This window comes from Caretta caretta, chromosome 1 (assembly GCF_965140235.1).
Source record: "Caretta caretta isolate rCarCar2 chromosome 1, rCarCar1.hap1, whole genome shotgun sequence".
Lineage (NCBI taxonomy): Eukaryota > Metazoa > Chordata > Testudines > Cheloniidae > Caretta > Caretta caretta.
The window spans coordinates 281398033-281415011 of record NC_134206.1 but is presented as its reverse complement, the minus strand read 5'-3'; the positions used below and the strand labels follow the sequence as shown (position 1 = coordinate 281415011).

General features: G+C 39.3%; 1 protein-coding gene across 3 annotated transcripts in view; it reads right to left on the bottom strand.

Moving 5' to 3' along the window:
* Positions 1-16979, bottom strand: part of PPP1R12A (protein phosphatase 1 regulatory subunit 12A) — a 214819-nt gene that overhangs the window by 62462 nt on the left and 135378 nt on the right. For 2 of the 3 annotated variants that reach the window (XM_075124336.1, XM_075124334.1), the window contains exons 9-13: positions 13492-13619; positions 7521-7637; positions 6929-7144; positions 5843-5937; positions 170-292 (exon numbers count right to left, since the gene is read on the bottom strand). In XM_075124336.1, coding sequence (XP_074980437.1) covers positions 170-292; positions 5843-5937; positions 6929-7144; positions 7521-7637; positions 13492-13619 — 679 coding nt within the window. The remainder of the gene's footprint in view (positions 1-169; positions 293-5842; positions 5938-6928; positions 7145-7520; positions 7638-13491; positions 13620-16979) is intronic. The other variant, XM_075124335.1, reaches the window with a different exon arrangement.

Sequence of the window (16979 nt, the reverse complement as noted above, 5' to 3'; positions counted from 1 at the left end):
TTTTTATCATAAAAGAGAAACTGACATCTTTATGGTGGCAATGTTTACTTGAAAACTGTCCTTGTAGGGTAAAAAAATGCATTAATCATTTAATAGTTTTTCTTAAACACAAGCTAACAATTTGTTCACTTATTCTGCTGAAAGCAATACACATGGTCACAGCCCTTACCTTTTTTGATAACTTGTATTTAGTGATGTAGGTCCTTCATTCAAGTTGTTTTTCTTGACATCTTCCTCCCATTTTCTTCTTGTGTAAGAACCACTACTACGTATTGAGCTAGCAGATGAATCCCTGTAAAAGGATTGTATTTGTGTAAGGCTTGTATTAGTGATAGTTTTGTTTGTTTCTTTAAAGGGGGTTGCAGAAGAGAGGAAAAATAGATGATTGGGACTTGAGACAGTAAGTGTACCTGTGCAGACAGCAATAAAATTACCTTTTAGTTAGCAAATTCCAAAGCTCCTATCGATAAATTACTATATCTAATTATGTTAATACTGATATATATATATATATATTATATAAAAGAAACACATGGATGAAAGGAGACTATGGAAGAGAAGGGAAACCAGAAATAGCAAATTAATAGTCATCTTTTACATGTTGATATCATTACCTTTTTCTTCTCATGACAGGGGCAAGAATCTCCCACAATGCTACTGGGACACCATAATGCAGTCAAGGGAAAACTACTTACCTTTAATTTTGCTTCTCCAAAGCCAGTCTCCAAGGATTTCTCATTCTTGGGAGTATCTCCCCTAGTTCAAAAGATATTTTGCCCTTTGAGCCACTGGTAATGTGGGCTAGCAGGCACTGTGGCCTACAAGGTCCACCATCCAGTGGACTGCCATGTGACATTATCTATCACCTATCACTACCTAAGTCCCTAGGAATTTCCAACCAAATCTTGCAGTGCATAGGAAGCACAGGCTCCCCCAAAACAAATCAATTTGAAACTTTACCATGAAAATTAATAAACAAATCAGTTTGTTTTTGTATTTAAAAATGTAATTGAATAAAAGTCCAGGGAAAAGAAAAGAAAAGAAAAGTCTACCCCATAGACAAAGTAAAAGAGTGGGAAAAAGACCTGTGAAATTATGTCCAGGGCGCCAAGTACTCCTTTATTCCACAAATTTACCCTTTGCTGCAGAAATGAGCTTCAGAATCTCACCTGTCACCTTTAAAAAAAAATGTAGCCCTTAAGTGGCTGCAGATATAACCTTGAAAACATAAATCAATGGCGTGTTATCTCCTTGTCATTGCAGAATGCCTGTAACAATAGCTCTGAGATGTATTAACTGTCTCATTCATCTCAATGAAGGTCCTGTTGACTCCATGATTTTGCAATTGCAGAATGTGGCATTTTGCAAAATGCCAGAGAATTCTGATTTTTTGCTGTAGAATGTGTCATTCTGCTGCAGCCAGGTCCCTAACATTTTTTTTTTTGTACACTATCTTCATGCTCTACTGGGACCTGCCTTGTAGTTGGCTCTTGTGCTTCAGCTTTCCCAACAACAGGGAGTTACTTGGATTCAAGTCCATCAGCTATAAACTGTTCTATGGAGCCAGGCAGCAGGTGGTCAGGGAGGCAGATCTGGAGTGCAGCTTGCAGCCAAAGAATAACAATGGAGGCTGGGAGTGGGGAAGACCAGAAACCACAACTTTACTTCAACAACAAGTTGTTGGGCTGAATACAGGAATCACCAGGTTAAATTCTATAGCTTGGGGTATTTGTGAGGTCAGACTAGATGATCATAAATTTAAAGCCACAATGGATCATTAAGTGTAGGCTGGGCTGTATGGAAAACTGAATATGGGTAGCCAAGCAGATGAGCTACTGAGATTGTTACAAGCTGCTCCTTTCCCTGGCACACCTGGGGCAGGGAGAGGAGGCGGCTCTGAAGTTGGTCCCCTGGACAAGATTGCAACTTTTGTGAACCATGGAGACAGACTACCTGGACAACAAGCAAAAGTTGTTGAAATTATCATTGCTGAAAACAAACAGCAACTAATTTTGCATCAATTAATATTTTCAACTATGAGCTACAGTTGTGTGTGCAATAATGGCAAGGACGGGAATGATGTGTATTTCGTTGAGACAGAATAAATTAACATGGCAACAACATGTAGGGATCCTACTGCAGAATTTGGACCCACAGAGCTATGAAGTAAATTGGGTCCTGTTGATAACTTTGAATAACCACAATTACAAGCAAATACTTCATCTTAAAAAAAAAAGACATCAATGCAGGAGGTTCACTCTTGGAGAACAAAGGAGCGCAAGAGAGATTCTGCCATACAGAGACTGAATTTAAGCAATATTGTTTTGTAAACGTATGCAAAGGAAAACCATGTGGCTGCCTTGTGTATGTTTTGAACTCAAACATTCTTGAGACCAGCAACCAAAATTGCTGGTTTTTAGCAGAACACCACTGCATATTAAGAGGGGTGACATGACCTTCCAAATTCCAGCTCACAGCAGTAAGATATTCAATTAGAAAGCTATTTAAAGATGGCCTTTTTCATGGTCTTATTGAAACAAGTTTGGTGGAGTTTCTAAGGCCTTTAGTGTGCTCCAAGTATTAAGTCAAGGACCTTTGACCATCAAAGGTATTGAGTAGAACCTCAACAAGAGAGTTTGAGGAAAGCATTTTCAGGACAAAGTTCCAGGAAAGTGCAAATCAAAATGAAGGCAAGGGCTCAAGTACTAAACTTCACCTCAAAAATTAGACAAAAATGGATCCAAGAAGAAAACAGCCCAAATCCAGATTTAGACGCATTTCCTGATTGCAGTCAAGGAAGAAGTGGAGCAGACATAGTGGCAGTTAGGGCATCTAACTGACTGGTAAAAGGGCATCAGTAGGCAGGGGTGGCAGGTTTGTAGAAATTTTGGTAGTGCCCAGAACCCGCCCCACCCCCAAAAAAAACCTCTGCCCCTCACCTGCCTAAGGCTCTTGGAGGGAGTTTGGATGGGGGGAGGTGGTCTGGGGTGCAGGCCATGGACTGGGGATTAGGGTGCAGGAGGGGTGCAGGGTGCAGGCTATGGGAGGGGGTCTGGGGTCCAGGCTCTGGGATGGAGTTTGGGTGCAGGAGGGAGTGAGTGCTGCAGGCTCTGGTACAGAGTGTGGATGTAGGCTCCAGGCTGGGGCAGGGGGTGGGGGGTGCAGGAGGGGGTGAGGGGTGCAGGCTCTAAGATGGCGTTTGGGTGCAAGCTCTGGGCTGGGGGTGGGGGTTTAGGAGGGGTGCAGGCTCTGGGAGGGAGTTGGGGATGGGAGGGGGTGCAGGCTCTGGGAGGGAGTTGGGGTGCAGGCTCTGGACTGAGGGTGGGAGTGTCGGGGGGGTGAGGGGTGCAGGCTCTGGGAGGGAGTTTGGGATGGGAGGGGGTGCAGAGGGAGGGGGTGTAGGCTCTGGGAAGGAATTTGGAGATACGAGGGGGTGCAGGGGTGAGGGCTGAGGATGAGAAGTCTGGGGTGTGGGAGGGGCTCAGGGCTGGGACAGAGGATTAGGGTGCGGGGGGATGAGGGCTCTGTTTGGGGTAGAGGGGTTTGGGGCCTTGGAGAGGGTCAGGGCTAGGGTGGAAGGACACGGTAAGGGCAGCCTGCCCTGCCATTAGTGAATGGGGGGCACTAGGACCCTGCGGCAGCAGTTGATGCCGGGAGCCGGCTGACTGACAGAGCAGAGTCAGCATGAGCTGCAGGCTTTGGGGCCAGGGGAGGTGAGCGCGGGCAGCAAGTGGGGACCGGGGGACACTTGGGGAAGCTGCGGGGGGTCGGCAGGTGGGGTCAGAGGAGAGACCTGGCCCCAAACATTGGTGGAGCTAGGCCCCTGAATATTGCTGGAGCCTGGGCACCACGAGTTATAACTCGCTGCCCCTGTCAGTAGGGGTCTCATGTACTAGCGAGCCTTCACTTCCTCAGAGTTGAAAGCTCTTGAATTCAAGGAGTTCAGCCCTCTCTTCTACTGGAAGCCTAAAGAGTGAAAATCCTGTGCAGAAGTTTCTTTAAATAACGTTTTTCCATTTTGATGGAAACAAGGTAGTGATGCATGTGTGGACTATGATATCATGAACAAAATAAAAAGAATTGGCGGGAGGTAGGGGGTTTGAAAACTATGATTTATCACTTTGTACAGTGTAATTTCAGCATTCTCTCTCCAAAAAGAAAAGATGACCAATCAGAGACCCTTCTGAACTGCTATATTCTCAAAACTGTTCAGACTTTTGCAGGGCAGTTTAGAAGGATCTCTAGTTAATCTACTGATCTACAGAGACTAGATGAGCAATCAGCCTTCCCACTTCAATCCTCCATTCCAACAGGTTTACACCAGAACTTTTGCTTTTCTCACCTCATGTATGATTTCTTAGACAAGAGCAGAGCTCAGAGAGAGGGAGAAGTGGAAAGAGTCCTCAAAGGCTTTAAACAGCTATAGTGTCAGATCAGTCTGCTCTCATGGGTCTAACTACAGGCAAGGAAATCCAATAAACTTTCTTTTATAATGTCAGTAAGAGCTTTTCCTGCCAGTGTCTAGCTAGATAGAATTCTACAACTCCTACAACCACATATAAAATGGCTAACACAAGTACAGTACTCACAAAAATATGTTGCCACAAGTCATCCTTGGAAAATATATTTGCCTCTACAAAATAAAGAAAGCCTACAACATACCACAACTTTTATATTGGAAGAAAAATGTTAGAGACATGTGATTCAATCAAAAGAGAAAGAGGATGCACTTGTAACAGCAATGTAAATATATAGAAAATGCTTATTCTTTTATATGAAGGGCCTTAAGTAGCTACTACTACTATCTCAGTACATGAAAACATTTAACAACCTACTAAAATATTCTAGAGGCCAGACATCATTACAGACAATGTCTACATGATGAACTTCTAGATGTAATGTAATTTGGCACTTGAAAGTTTTTCACTAAGGAGGAAAAAACCTAATAGTGAATTTGCTGGGTAAATCTGAAACTTTCACCACAAAACTAGACTTGCATTATAATTTAAAGATAACACAGTACTGTTTGAAACAGTACTATATTAAAGTCCACTAGGGAACCTTTAGTGAACACCAGCAGGTTCTACATGGACCGATTAATATGCCACGTTAGTGCACTTTAGAAATCACCCCCGGTTAGTATGCAATATCCAACCATGCAGACAAAGCCCCCATGTAACGTCACATAAAACCAACAGAACTCTATTCTTCAAGAACCTGATGCTATTCATTTTAAAGTGACTACCAGAATATCTATACCAGCAAAATCAGCAATCATATTTCAGCAGCTGTCAGTAACACGCAGCTACAGCATGTTAAGCTGCTAGTGTGGATAGGGATCAGCCAGTTTTATGATGTCATGAAAACCTACTGTAAATTGATGGCTAAAACACACAGCTAAAGACTTATCTAAAATAACAAATTACTTAATTCTTTTTACCAGTGCAGAGAGTGTGTTGGTTGCTAAAACACAGGTATTAATTTTGCCTGAGTAGACAAGACCTAGGGATTACAACCATTTAGTGCTTTTCCCACATATCCCTGCCCACTGTTCCTGTAAGAAGGCAACATATTGCAAATGTATAAATATTCTGTTCTGTTCTGCAACAAGACAGCAGTTGTCTTCTGACTGCAATATATTGCCTGGTTACAAGAATCAAAGTGACAGAAATAGTTTGGATTGAAGAAGGGATACTGTAATATACATGTGCACCATCCAAAATAGCTTTTACCATTAGTTTCAACTCACTCTTTTGGAGGTCCGGAGGCTAGTTTCCAAGAGATTCTGATATCAAATAACTGTGTGCATTGTTAAAAAGCAAGTTACAGTTTCAAGAGTCACCTGTTTTCTTTCTCGTCAACGTCAGATGTACTGGCCAGCCGTCTTGGTATTGTAGGTGCAACATATGCAAGTCTAGTTCCTTTATTATCCTTCTCCTTTAAGACAGAAAATTTTTTAGAAGTTAAGAATAGCTTTGTATGAGATAGTCATGACTTATAATAAAAGCTATTCAAATGTCCCTAGTTGCACTGCTGTCAAAGTTGCAAAATTATCTATGCCAATTCCAACTCTATTTATATTCCAGGTTAAATTGCACAATTAGCATCAGGCAGAAGTTAAGAACAACAAGCAACATACTGGGAACAGCAAACTGTTCAAAGGACCCAACTGTCTTAATTTTACATCTCTTCGTTTTTCTGTTAATGGGTCTCCAAAGGTTTGGTTTAAAACAACAGCAAATTGTAACTACCGTTTAAAGTGTTCTAGTGTTTTCCTAGAATCTGCAAATGTATTTACTCAGGACTACATGCACAAAGACATTAGAACTTGAAAAAAGGAATTACGTTACTTTGTAACAAGCAAAACCATGAAGTTATTTTTGTTCAAATATCTATGGCAAATTAGTAACAGTTTTAATAAATGCTTAATTAAAAAAGATAAAAGATTAATCTTTGTCCCCAGAATATGTGAATGAAGGGGTATAAGGAGCCTTTTTCTGTCCTCATCCCCAGCACTCTGCAGCAAGGGACAGAAACTATCACAATCCTTGCACTCCCTTCACTGCACAAGACTTTGCACGACTAGTTGTGCAAGCCTTCACAACAGTCGTAAGACCCTGCACATACACTCTTGCAACAGCTAATGAAGCTGCTCTGTGTGGAGGGAGAGGCCTGCTATGTTTTTCAAAAGACGGCACAACAGCTGCATTTCTTCTAGGGCAGCTCTACTGCCTATCAAGAGCAACAGCTTAATGCCACAATTTAACAGCTGACTTTTAGTAAAACTTTGTAAGAGCATTATAAACTCCACTGCAATGTAGCTATCTACAGGAGTACATATTACATTCACTTTATATCATAACTAATATTTATACTAAGTTAACCGGCCAGAACTCAGAAGTGTGTTTTATATTCTGAAAATGGTTACCTTTTCTTTGTTGTCTAATGAAGAAGAGAGTCTGGGACTTGAAGCTGAACGCATAACACCTGTAGAGTCCTTTTCTTTCAGAGCTTCTTTGGAAGCTGTAATCTCTGCAAGTGCCCCATAGCTGCCAGTCTTTCGAAGACCTAACCTCCAAGAGGCAGGAGATTCATCTTTTCTCTCTTCCTCTTTGGGAGAAACCTTGGTTGTTGAAGTTGGAAACTGTAAACAAAAAGACATCATTATGTTAAAGTCATTAACTTACACTAACGCTGGTATTTCATGCTTCTTAGGGATATTTCAAAATACTTCGCTATGTCCAGTTATCATACATACTTTTTGGTGGAGGAAGGGGCAACCAATACATATTCATTTCCTGGGTAGGTTAATGACATAAGAAACAAATGGCTCAAAAAGAAAAACAACTTTTCTAAAAGTTAGCGTGAAAACCCTCCACACTTCATAATACACACTGTGATAAAGAGATGCAAACAAACATTTACACACAATTGAAAACCATGCAACTCTGGTATCAACATTTTGATTAAATATGTTACGTTGCAACCTGAAACAAATCCTGTGCACACCAAAGCCTCACCATAGACTTTTCACCCTTATTGGGCACAAGAACAATGCCAGTTTTGCGCAAGCCCTGCCTCCATGATGCAGGATGTACTGACTCCGCCACAGGCATGATAGGAGGAATGAAATCATACTAAAGCCAATTAAGACAAGACACAAAGATGAAGAGTGAAAGAATGAAAATAGAGAAAAAGGAGCTTTTTGTTTTAAATCCACATACTTGATTCCTCATTCATGTACACTACTCTTCTTTGAGGCACAAAATATCAAAAAGCAACAAGACATATCTAATACTTTGGTAAAAAGTTCCTATTAAATACACTAGACCATGTTGTGAAATGATAAATTTTGATACAAAAATGCATTTAGTTTCCACATACAAAAGGCAATGAAGCTTTCATATATAACAAAAATAATTACAACATTCTGATATTCCACATTTTGAGAAAGTATATCTGTTGTACTTTTCACACGGTAGACCAATGGCACATAATAAGCTAAAATGACCAATGTATTCCAGTTTTTAATCATTTGTTCAATATACACTGTCAACTTGAAGTTATATTTAAAATGTTCTCCCCTTTATGTTACAAAAATACTTCAGATACCTGAAATCCAAGCAGTCTGTGAAAAATGGAGGTCATACAGCTCAGACAGTTGTGTAATCACGAGGGACAATTTTAACAGAAACTAAAAGTCAGAGAAGCTGGAATGGTTGCCAGAAAAAGAAAGACTGAATATGTCTAAGGAGAAGGCAGCTTGGAATGATGGAAAAGTTTGGAGCAGGCAGAGTGCAGAGGTGTTGGGATGGGGTATGAAGGCAGGACAAAGAGCAAATCAATCAAATGGCCACATTGTGAACAATGCACACATCACTATGATGACTGAAAATCCACCTAACAGTAGCCTATCCAATCAACTGGTTGGTAAAATGCAGTTGAGCACAGCTATGAAACTAGCAATTATTGTTGGTCAGTGGGAGGTATCCTCTTCACCTACTGAAAAGCCTACATTTCACTGTGCCTTATCTTTCCACCAGTCAATCCTGATCCATTTTTTGCTCTTTGCATCTCTCTACATTTCAGAGATCAAAAGGGCCATGTCTTTCTAGCCCTACAGGGCACACAAATGATGTGCAACTCTATTCATCAGCCAGCAGCACACACTTTGCAAATATGTCATCATCTCACTGAATCCAGCCTTCATCAACTAAAGGAATAAGATATCAAAGGCAGTTAATGATCATGGGTCCCTGATTGCAGCACAAGAAAGAGGATTAAGCAAGAGTGACTTGGCATCTGAGTGTGACCTTTTATTAATACCTTTGGTCAGGACATATATATACATTCAAAGATGCTCTCAATTCCACACAATATATTGGCCATTATGATTAACGACCTACAACTATTTTTAACTCTAGTGTATTTTTTATTTCCTTTTTCCCCCTCTCATAACAGAAGAATGTACTATACTGCACATATTGCTATGAAGGAAGATGACACAAGAAGTTGATGGGGGTCTTCAGAAACGAAACTAGACCAGCACCTTTCACATAACCACTCCACTTTAGAAGCAGAACCATTCCCCTCCAAACGTTGGAAGTTTAACTCTACTACATTGCAATACATAGTACTATCAGTTTGGTCATCCACCAGTTCAAATTTACTTTTATCAAAGCACTGATGGAATCTCAAAGGCTAAGCTAATTTCTTTTACCTACCAAAAGATAACATTGCATGAGGAACTGTGGCAATTTGTAGGATTCTCTATTTGAGCAGGTTTGAGGCTAGAATATATGTTGCAAGTTGAATTATTGCACAAAATTGGATCTGTTGTACCTAAAGCACAGCCCTCAAACATCATGCTCCCTTCAAGAAGGGTCAGTGCCTGCTCATAAAGCCTAACCTCTTCTTCAAATGCTCTCTAACGACCCACTTCTATCATTACACTTACAAGAAAATACTAACTGATACTGACTAGGTAGACAGCTCATAGGGATCCTTGATATCTAGTTTGTTTATTCATAGCCCCTAATTATAACTTATTCAAAACCTTCTGACTGTGCATATAACTTTATAGCCATGGCTTGCATGTTATACTATATTATATAATCACACGTTTCCCACTTTTTTTTTTTAGCCTCATAATCCCTCCCCTAATTCTTTAGATTGTGTGACATATGCACTTATTAAAAAAAGAAATACAACTAGAACTAATTTAAGTTCTTTGGGTAGGAAAGGCCTTTCATTATGTGTTTGTACAGCCTAAAACAAAGGAACCCCTTATTAGCTCCTCTTGGCCATACTGTAATACAAACATTATACTCATCCACTTTGAAAAGGCTACTGCAGCACAAGTTCCTCACAGTCCTTGAAAGAGGTGCTGAGCTCAAGGGTCCTTGTGCCTTCCCCCATCCTGAGCACTCTCTTGGAGTGTCCAGAGTATCTCAATTCTTAATATGCTTTGAGACACTAGTCTGAAGATGTATCACTAACTTAATACAATCGTTGAAGCCTCCTAGAAGTTCTGGCCACTAAGTTTTGAGAGACCAAACTCACAGAGGCTCCGAAAGAGAGCTAACAACCCACAGAGATTGGCTTCTCCTCCCATGCTGTGGAGGGCCCTCTTGCAACTAGGATGAGTTTGATGTGCAGAAGTTGCCTACCCCACACATGCCATGGCACTCAATTCTATGGTGTCTTCCTGAGAAGCACTGCAGAATAAGGATTTGAAAGTGGGGCAGAAATGGTGAATCCACTAGTAACTTCCCCATCAATGCAGCCAGTGTACAAACAGTGCAGATGCTAGAGCTATAGCAGCCTGAGGGTAGAAATCTTCCTTCGTTTAAGTCTAGGAAAAGCTCTCCGACACATGACCCAACTACACTGGGGTCAGGATTGGGGCCACAGCAGTTTATACTTCCTGTTTCAGGCTTCTCTTTCCAACTCGTATGGATTAAAGTTAGTGGAATCCTTCCAAGAGTGCTTGGACCCTTGAGACTCTAATCCAATCAAGACTGCTTTTCTCTTTCCTTGAAGAGCACAAGACACACGGGAAAAGAGCCTGAAAATAAGAGTGAGTGAGTCAAATAGATCAATCGATCAACAGAGAGAGACACAGACTGACAGACACATCTTTAGAGTTTCACACACTCAAATACCAGTCATATGCAGGGATAGACTCTTCAGAAATCTATTACTATCTTTAGATAAACTTCTCTAGTTTTCGCAAAAAGAAAATGATGAAGTGAGCTGTAGCTCACAAAAGCTTATGCTCAAATAAACTGGTTAGTCTAAGGTGCCACAAGTACTCCTTTTCTTTTTGCGAATACAGACTAACACAGCTGCTACTCTGAAACTTCTCTAGTTTTGCTAGTGAGAAAAATGGTGGACAAAACACTAGTCCAGACATCCACACAAACGGTGAACATAAGCCAAAGGAAGTCAATTCCACATGTCTCAAAAACCCCTGATACAGTCACACTGAAAATATCATCCTTCAGATAATTATGTCAAATGATCATACTTAAGTTCCTTTTCAAGGCTCTCCCCTATCATGCCTACTGTTAATCTAGCCGACATATACTAATATGCATACAATAAAATAAGTATATTGTTAAATTTAACCTTTTTGCTAGCTGTGACCAAGTCATGGCCAATCTACCAGTATGTTTTACCCTTTCCCATCTAACATCTATCTCATTATATGCCTCTTTTTAGATTGTCAACTCTTTGTGGCAAGGGCAGTACATTCTTTTCTGTCTGGAAAATATCTGGCACACTGAACATGCTCTCATGAACTACTAATGGTAACATTAGATGCCATCCTCAGCTGCACAAGAAACAGGTTATTTTAACATAAATGCTAACTATTGATGTTTAAGACCATCTTGCTGTAGTAAATCTAAGACAGGATTTCAAGGAAAACAGAGGCCAAGACCATCAGCCCAGAGGCCACCAACTCCCCCTTACTCTGCATAGGAAACATATTGTCCCTGCTGAGGTAAGTTACCACTGCCTTACATATTACTTCCAAATATGAAAAACGAATTAAGCAAATAGCTGGCCAGGTTAGCCTGTTGATGTATAATATAGAAACATGACTCTAGACTGACAAATGAACACCTTGGAATGTTCTATTTTGTTTAAAATTCACTTAAGAATATAAAACAGAAAATTCACCAAGTTAGTGCTGCTGTGTATTCTCCTACCAGGACAGGGCCCCAGGGAGAGATGGGATCCTCTATCCTTGTTTCAACAAACACTTTAAAAAATAAAATTAAGAAAAACTTTTAAAATAAAATGTTGAAAGTCGTATCCCTTCCATTTCAATGCAGAGTTCTTACCTGTACTTGTTTTTAAAATTAATGAACAAACAACATTCACTTCTCATGTCTATCATTCCCAAAGGACCAATGAGAGGGAACCACATATATACATGTATTGGAGGACAAAGTTCTGACCAGCTCATATTGCTGCAAATATAATTTCACACAAGTTCTGAGACAGCAGGGAAAGGTTTGGGTCCTTTGTGGGCCATCACATTATATTTTAAAAGTTTATGAGATGTCTCCTCTACCGCTTGAGCCATTTTTACCGAACTCCTTCCCAGAGTTCAAATGTTCAAACACATCCTTTCTGCTTTATAAATCTGTTATTTTTGTAACTGATGGGGTTTGGTGATAAACATAATCAAGACTGGCCAAGATTGAAAATGTATTTATTTTAAAAGCTGCTTCCCCATTTCAAAACATTGTGACTAGAAAAAGAAATATCCATTTTATTTCAAATTCTTCTTTATTTGTCTGATATTGGCAACCTCAGATTTGCAAAATGGAGGCAGAAGCAGCAGAGATATTTTGAGGTTTTCACTTCAGCTGCATGACTTTAGAACCCATTAACCTTGTGGAACTGGCACAGAAAACACAGGAGAAGCTGAAGAACCAAGCACAGAATAGTCAAGATTTAAAATACTACATGGGAGTCCTCCCTCAACTATGGAGCAGTATTGACAAGGGACTGAAAGCTGCATGACAGAGGACCTGAGCAGATTTCTCCTCTCAAGTCCCTCCTCCAACAAGTCTAAAAATGCAACTTGTATGTCTAAAACAAAAAGTTAATTTCAAACATGATTTCCATTCTACCCATCTATCCAGGTTTATGAGTAGCTTAATTGATTCCAACACACACCACCTTGGTTCTATCAACAATGAACACACATGGTCCCAATATGTATATACATTAAACAATAAATTAGGTTATTTGAAAAAGTGTTTTCAGTTAGATTACATATATGGAACATCAGTTAAAATTCCTGTCCTTTATTGGGGGGTTTGTGATCGCGTGTTAATTTTTTATTAAAATTGCTACTTGTTATTTCCAGTGTTTCAGAAGAGTCCAAGTGTTCAGGAAAACAAATACTTGCTTTTCTATAAAACTACATATATGGCACAAAGAAAAGGAGTACTTGGTTAGTCTCTAAGGTGCCACAAGTACTCCTTTTCTTTTTGCGAATACAGACTAACACGGCTGTTACTCTGAAACCTGTCATATATGGCACAGTAAGTTACATACTTGAGGTTCTTGTTTACAGACTCCTTGGTTTAGATATAAATAGAACAAGTTCCCCTCCTCCCCATAAAAAGTAGAGTGGGTTTATAAATAAAAGATGTTTAACAGGGGTGCTTTTTCTTGGACAATATTTTTTTGTTAAACAACTAAAATCCTTCAGGTATGTAACATACATGTAGAAGTCTCAGTAAAACATGATGAAACTCAATTTTGAAAATACTTAAAGCTGTAAGTTTTATAAAAATTGAAAGCAAATATTCTAAAGAATACAGAATATTCCACTATTCTTGGTGTATTATCTAAAACTCATTTAGTCAAGCCAATTCACATTTTTACACTAGAATCAACACAGAGTTTATTCTTAGACAATAGAACTATCTAGTAACACAGATATAAAGAAATTTTATTTTGTTTTACCTTCTTAATGGGTGATGTAGGTGTCACTTGACCAGTGGTTATCGAAGATGCTGTCACAGCTACAGAAGCTGGCTGTGCACTGATGTTATTTGTATTATTAGTTACAGATGCCAAGGGTTTGGTTTTATCTGCAAATAAAACATTTAAGATGGGTCATTTGTAAATTTATTGATTTCATATTTTATAGAAATCACATTTCTTCAGAATAGGTTAAAACTCTAGTTAAACGTTCCAACTAACATACGTTAACCATCCCATTTTCTATTCTTCAGTGTTTACTTCTGTCCCCATCCATTTTCTGTATCTCTTGGTCAAAAATAACAAGATCTTTTCCCATAGTCATTAGATATACAGCGCTGCCATTTACATTAGTCAGAATTACGTGTTCTTAAGGATTGCAGCTTCAGGCCCTAGTCATTTGCTGATGCCCCTCAAAAAAGTTAAGCTCTCAGATGCATGAAGGAAAAAAAAAAATCAGCCTACTTAGTTTTGGACAGTGTGAGTAACATAATCCTTGTTAGGTTTGGATTGTTTGCCTTCAGAAGGATTGTAACGGTTTATTCCTAGACTACAACATTCTTCTTTATCTTTATTATTAAAGGCCTCAATTCAGCAATGTACTCATGTATGTGTAACTTTACGCCTCTAATTAAGCACAAGTTGTCCTAATGGGACTAAAGTTACACATTTGGTTAAGTACCTTGTACTGAGTAATATACTGCAGTTCAGCAAACAAACAGATTCTGATCGAAAACTGATTCAGAGTTTTCAAAGATAATACAAGACTATTTACATAGTACAATGAGTGTACATTGCACTACAGTAAAACAGGTCCTTGCTTTAAAGAGGTCATAGTTTAAAGACAAAACAGGTATAATACAGTACAGCATAAACCACAATGGAACGATATTAATGTGTGGTTCTACCATGAAAAGAAACTAATTAAATAGTTGGTACCTCCTGACTCCAACAATCTGCTCCCCATACAAATTCAGTGATATATGTTATTCACTACGTTTAAACTGCTTTTAACTTCTATAAGCACCGAAGAGTGACCACAGACCTGGAGAGCAATTAATCAATTAATTAACTTCCAACTGCAGAATCTTTATTGCTGGTGATTCATGTGGCAAAGTACCTGGCTTGGCTTCAGGTCAAATTTCCAAGCCTGGCACTTAGTAAAAACATATTTTAACTGGTCAAGGGAGCACATCTACAGGTTGGAGGGGTCTTGGTGTATGTGATATGGTGTGTATTTCATGAAAAGCTCCTTGCACACATAGGGAAAACATAAAAGAAGGCACAAACTCTGTATTCACTTGACAAAAAGATCAATTAGACAAGAAATGTGGATTGTCCATGTGAACTGACAGAAGTATGGAAACAGATATAGGTGCAGTAGTTAAAGAGAGATTTATAAGTGAGGAGTACAGCCTTGAATCTAATGTGGAAGAAGAGAAGTAGCAGCATAGGAATTCAAGTATGGGGGAGGAGGGGCGAGATGGGAAGGAAAAGATAGAGCAGCATGACAACTTTTGAAATTATCTGAGGGAACGGCAGGCCAGCAAATAAAACTATACATTAATTATATGAGTGAGTATACGTACTAAATTTAAAAATCAGGAGCCAAGCTACCCCAAAAATCATGAAACTTAAAAAATGAATAAACGTAAGGTTTTTATTTATTTTCTGGCTGGTTAGCCTTTACAGCATGAATTCACAGATTTAAGTTTTTTATACCCCCAACCCTTAGGGACAGAAACTTATCTTTAAAAAAAAGTAGAGAGAGTCTCACAAAATCGATAGCCTCCAGGAGTTGAGGTTTTAAGAAAACACAGCAACTATCATATCACTTGTGATAAGTCACAGGAGTTTGCAACACTACATTTGTGTAGAAAAGCACTTTACATTATCCAGCTGGAATTTTCATTAAATTTCTGAGAATTTTCATTGTAAAGCTACATTAAGAGGAATAATGGGAAAAAAAGGGACAGTGCAGTTGAAATTTCGAGATGCAGCTCTTCAGGGAAAAGCCTAACTTCTCTTGCTTGCCAAATAAAGTATGATAAAAGCCTTGTTTATATTAAAGAAAGTCCAAAGTTTACATGAAAATTAATTCTTGTGTCACAGTCAAATTTTCCTGGCACAAAACAGTCTACTAGTAATCAAGAGAACACAGTTAGAAAAGTCATGGAGTTCATGAAACATTATAGCTAGCACAGTGACTGAGGCATCACTGCATGATCAAAGGTGACTTAAGTTTAACAAACCTCAACTGTTCTAGATGAGGGATGCAGGAACACCAAAGTGGTGTTTGACTCTCTAAATTTGAGAGTGGTTTTCCAGTATATCATTAAACATTTATAGGAGACGATGGTCTAATTAAAATCTAAAAACTATGAAAATCTAGTAAGAATTTAGTTCTGGAGCTTATCCCATCCCACAATTTCATTTATGGCAAATATTTATAACATTTTTATTGGTCCAGTGCTGAAATGTAGCTCAGGTGGATGAACCATATGAAGGCAGAATATTTTAAAATGAGCAGAGATGGCTGACAAGGATATTTTAATCATTTAAAAACGTTCAAGTCACTGTGTCCAAGCCCTGGTCTACAATGGTGGGGGCAGATCGATCTAAGTTATGCAACTGCAGCTACGTATTTAGATCGACTCATCGTGGTGTCTTCACCACGGTGAGTCGACTGCTGCTGCTCCCCCATCGACTCTGCCTGTGCCTCTCGCGGCGCTAGAGTACAGGAGTCGACGGGAGACCGCTCGGGGATCGCTTTATCATGTCTAGACTAGACACGATAAATTGATCCCCGCTGGATCAATCGCTGCCCACTGATCCGGTGGGTGGTGCAGACATACCCCAAGAGATAGTTTTATAGGATTAAAATGATAATAGTCTAAAAATAGAAAATTAAGTAGTGCAACTATATATTAAGCATTTCTCTAGATAGTTTGATGCATGCCTTTAAATTAGGTAACAAATAATTTAACCCTCTACAGATTTCTTTCCAAATACTGTGTGATTTCTTGTTCCATTAGGCATTTGTTCTTTAGAATATAATGCACTTACAACTACAGTTGTGTCAAACATTTCTCTGTTGTTTTACATATTAAAAGCATTGCTGTATTAGTAATAGCTGTCTAAGACTGTCTAGCATATTTTATATCATACAGAACACAAGTTTAAGCAATGTATTTACACATTCACCTAACACCACATGCAGGCATAAAACACTGCATATACGTGGAGGCCCAGGTGGTGATTTAAGTACCACTGCTTATGTATGGTGACAGAGAAAAGCTCCCCATTTGATCTGCCTGCAGGGAGAAAGGGGCAGTTGGGAAAGCAGCCGATAACTCCTCTGAAATTGCTTGATCACCCACATAGACTAACCACCTTCTCCTCTCCCCAACTCAAGGGGCAGTCCCGAGAGCAGCCACATGCAGATGGGAAGGCAGTTATCCAAACAGGCA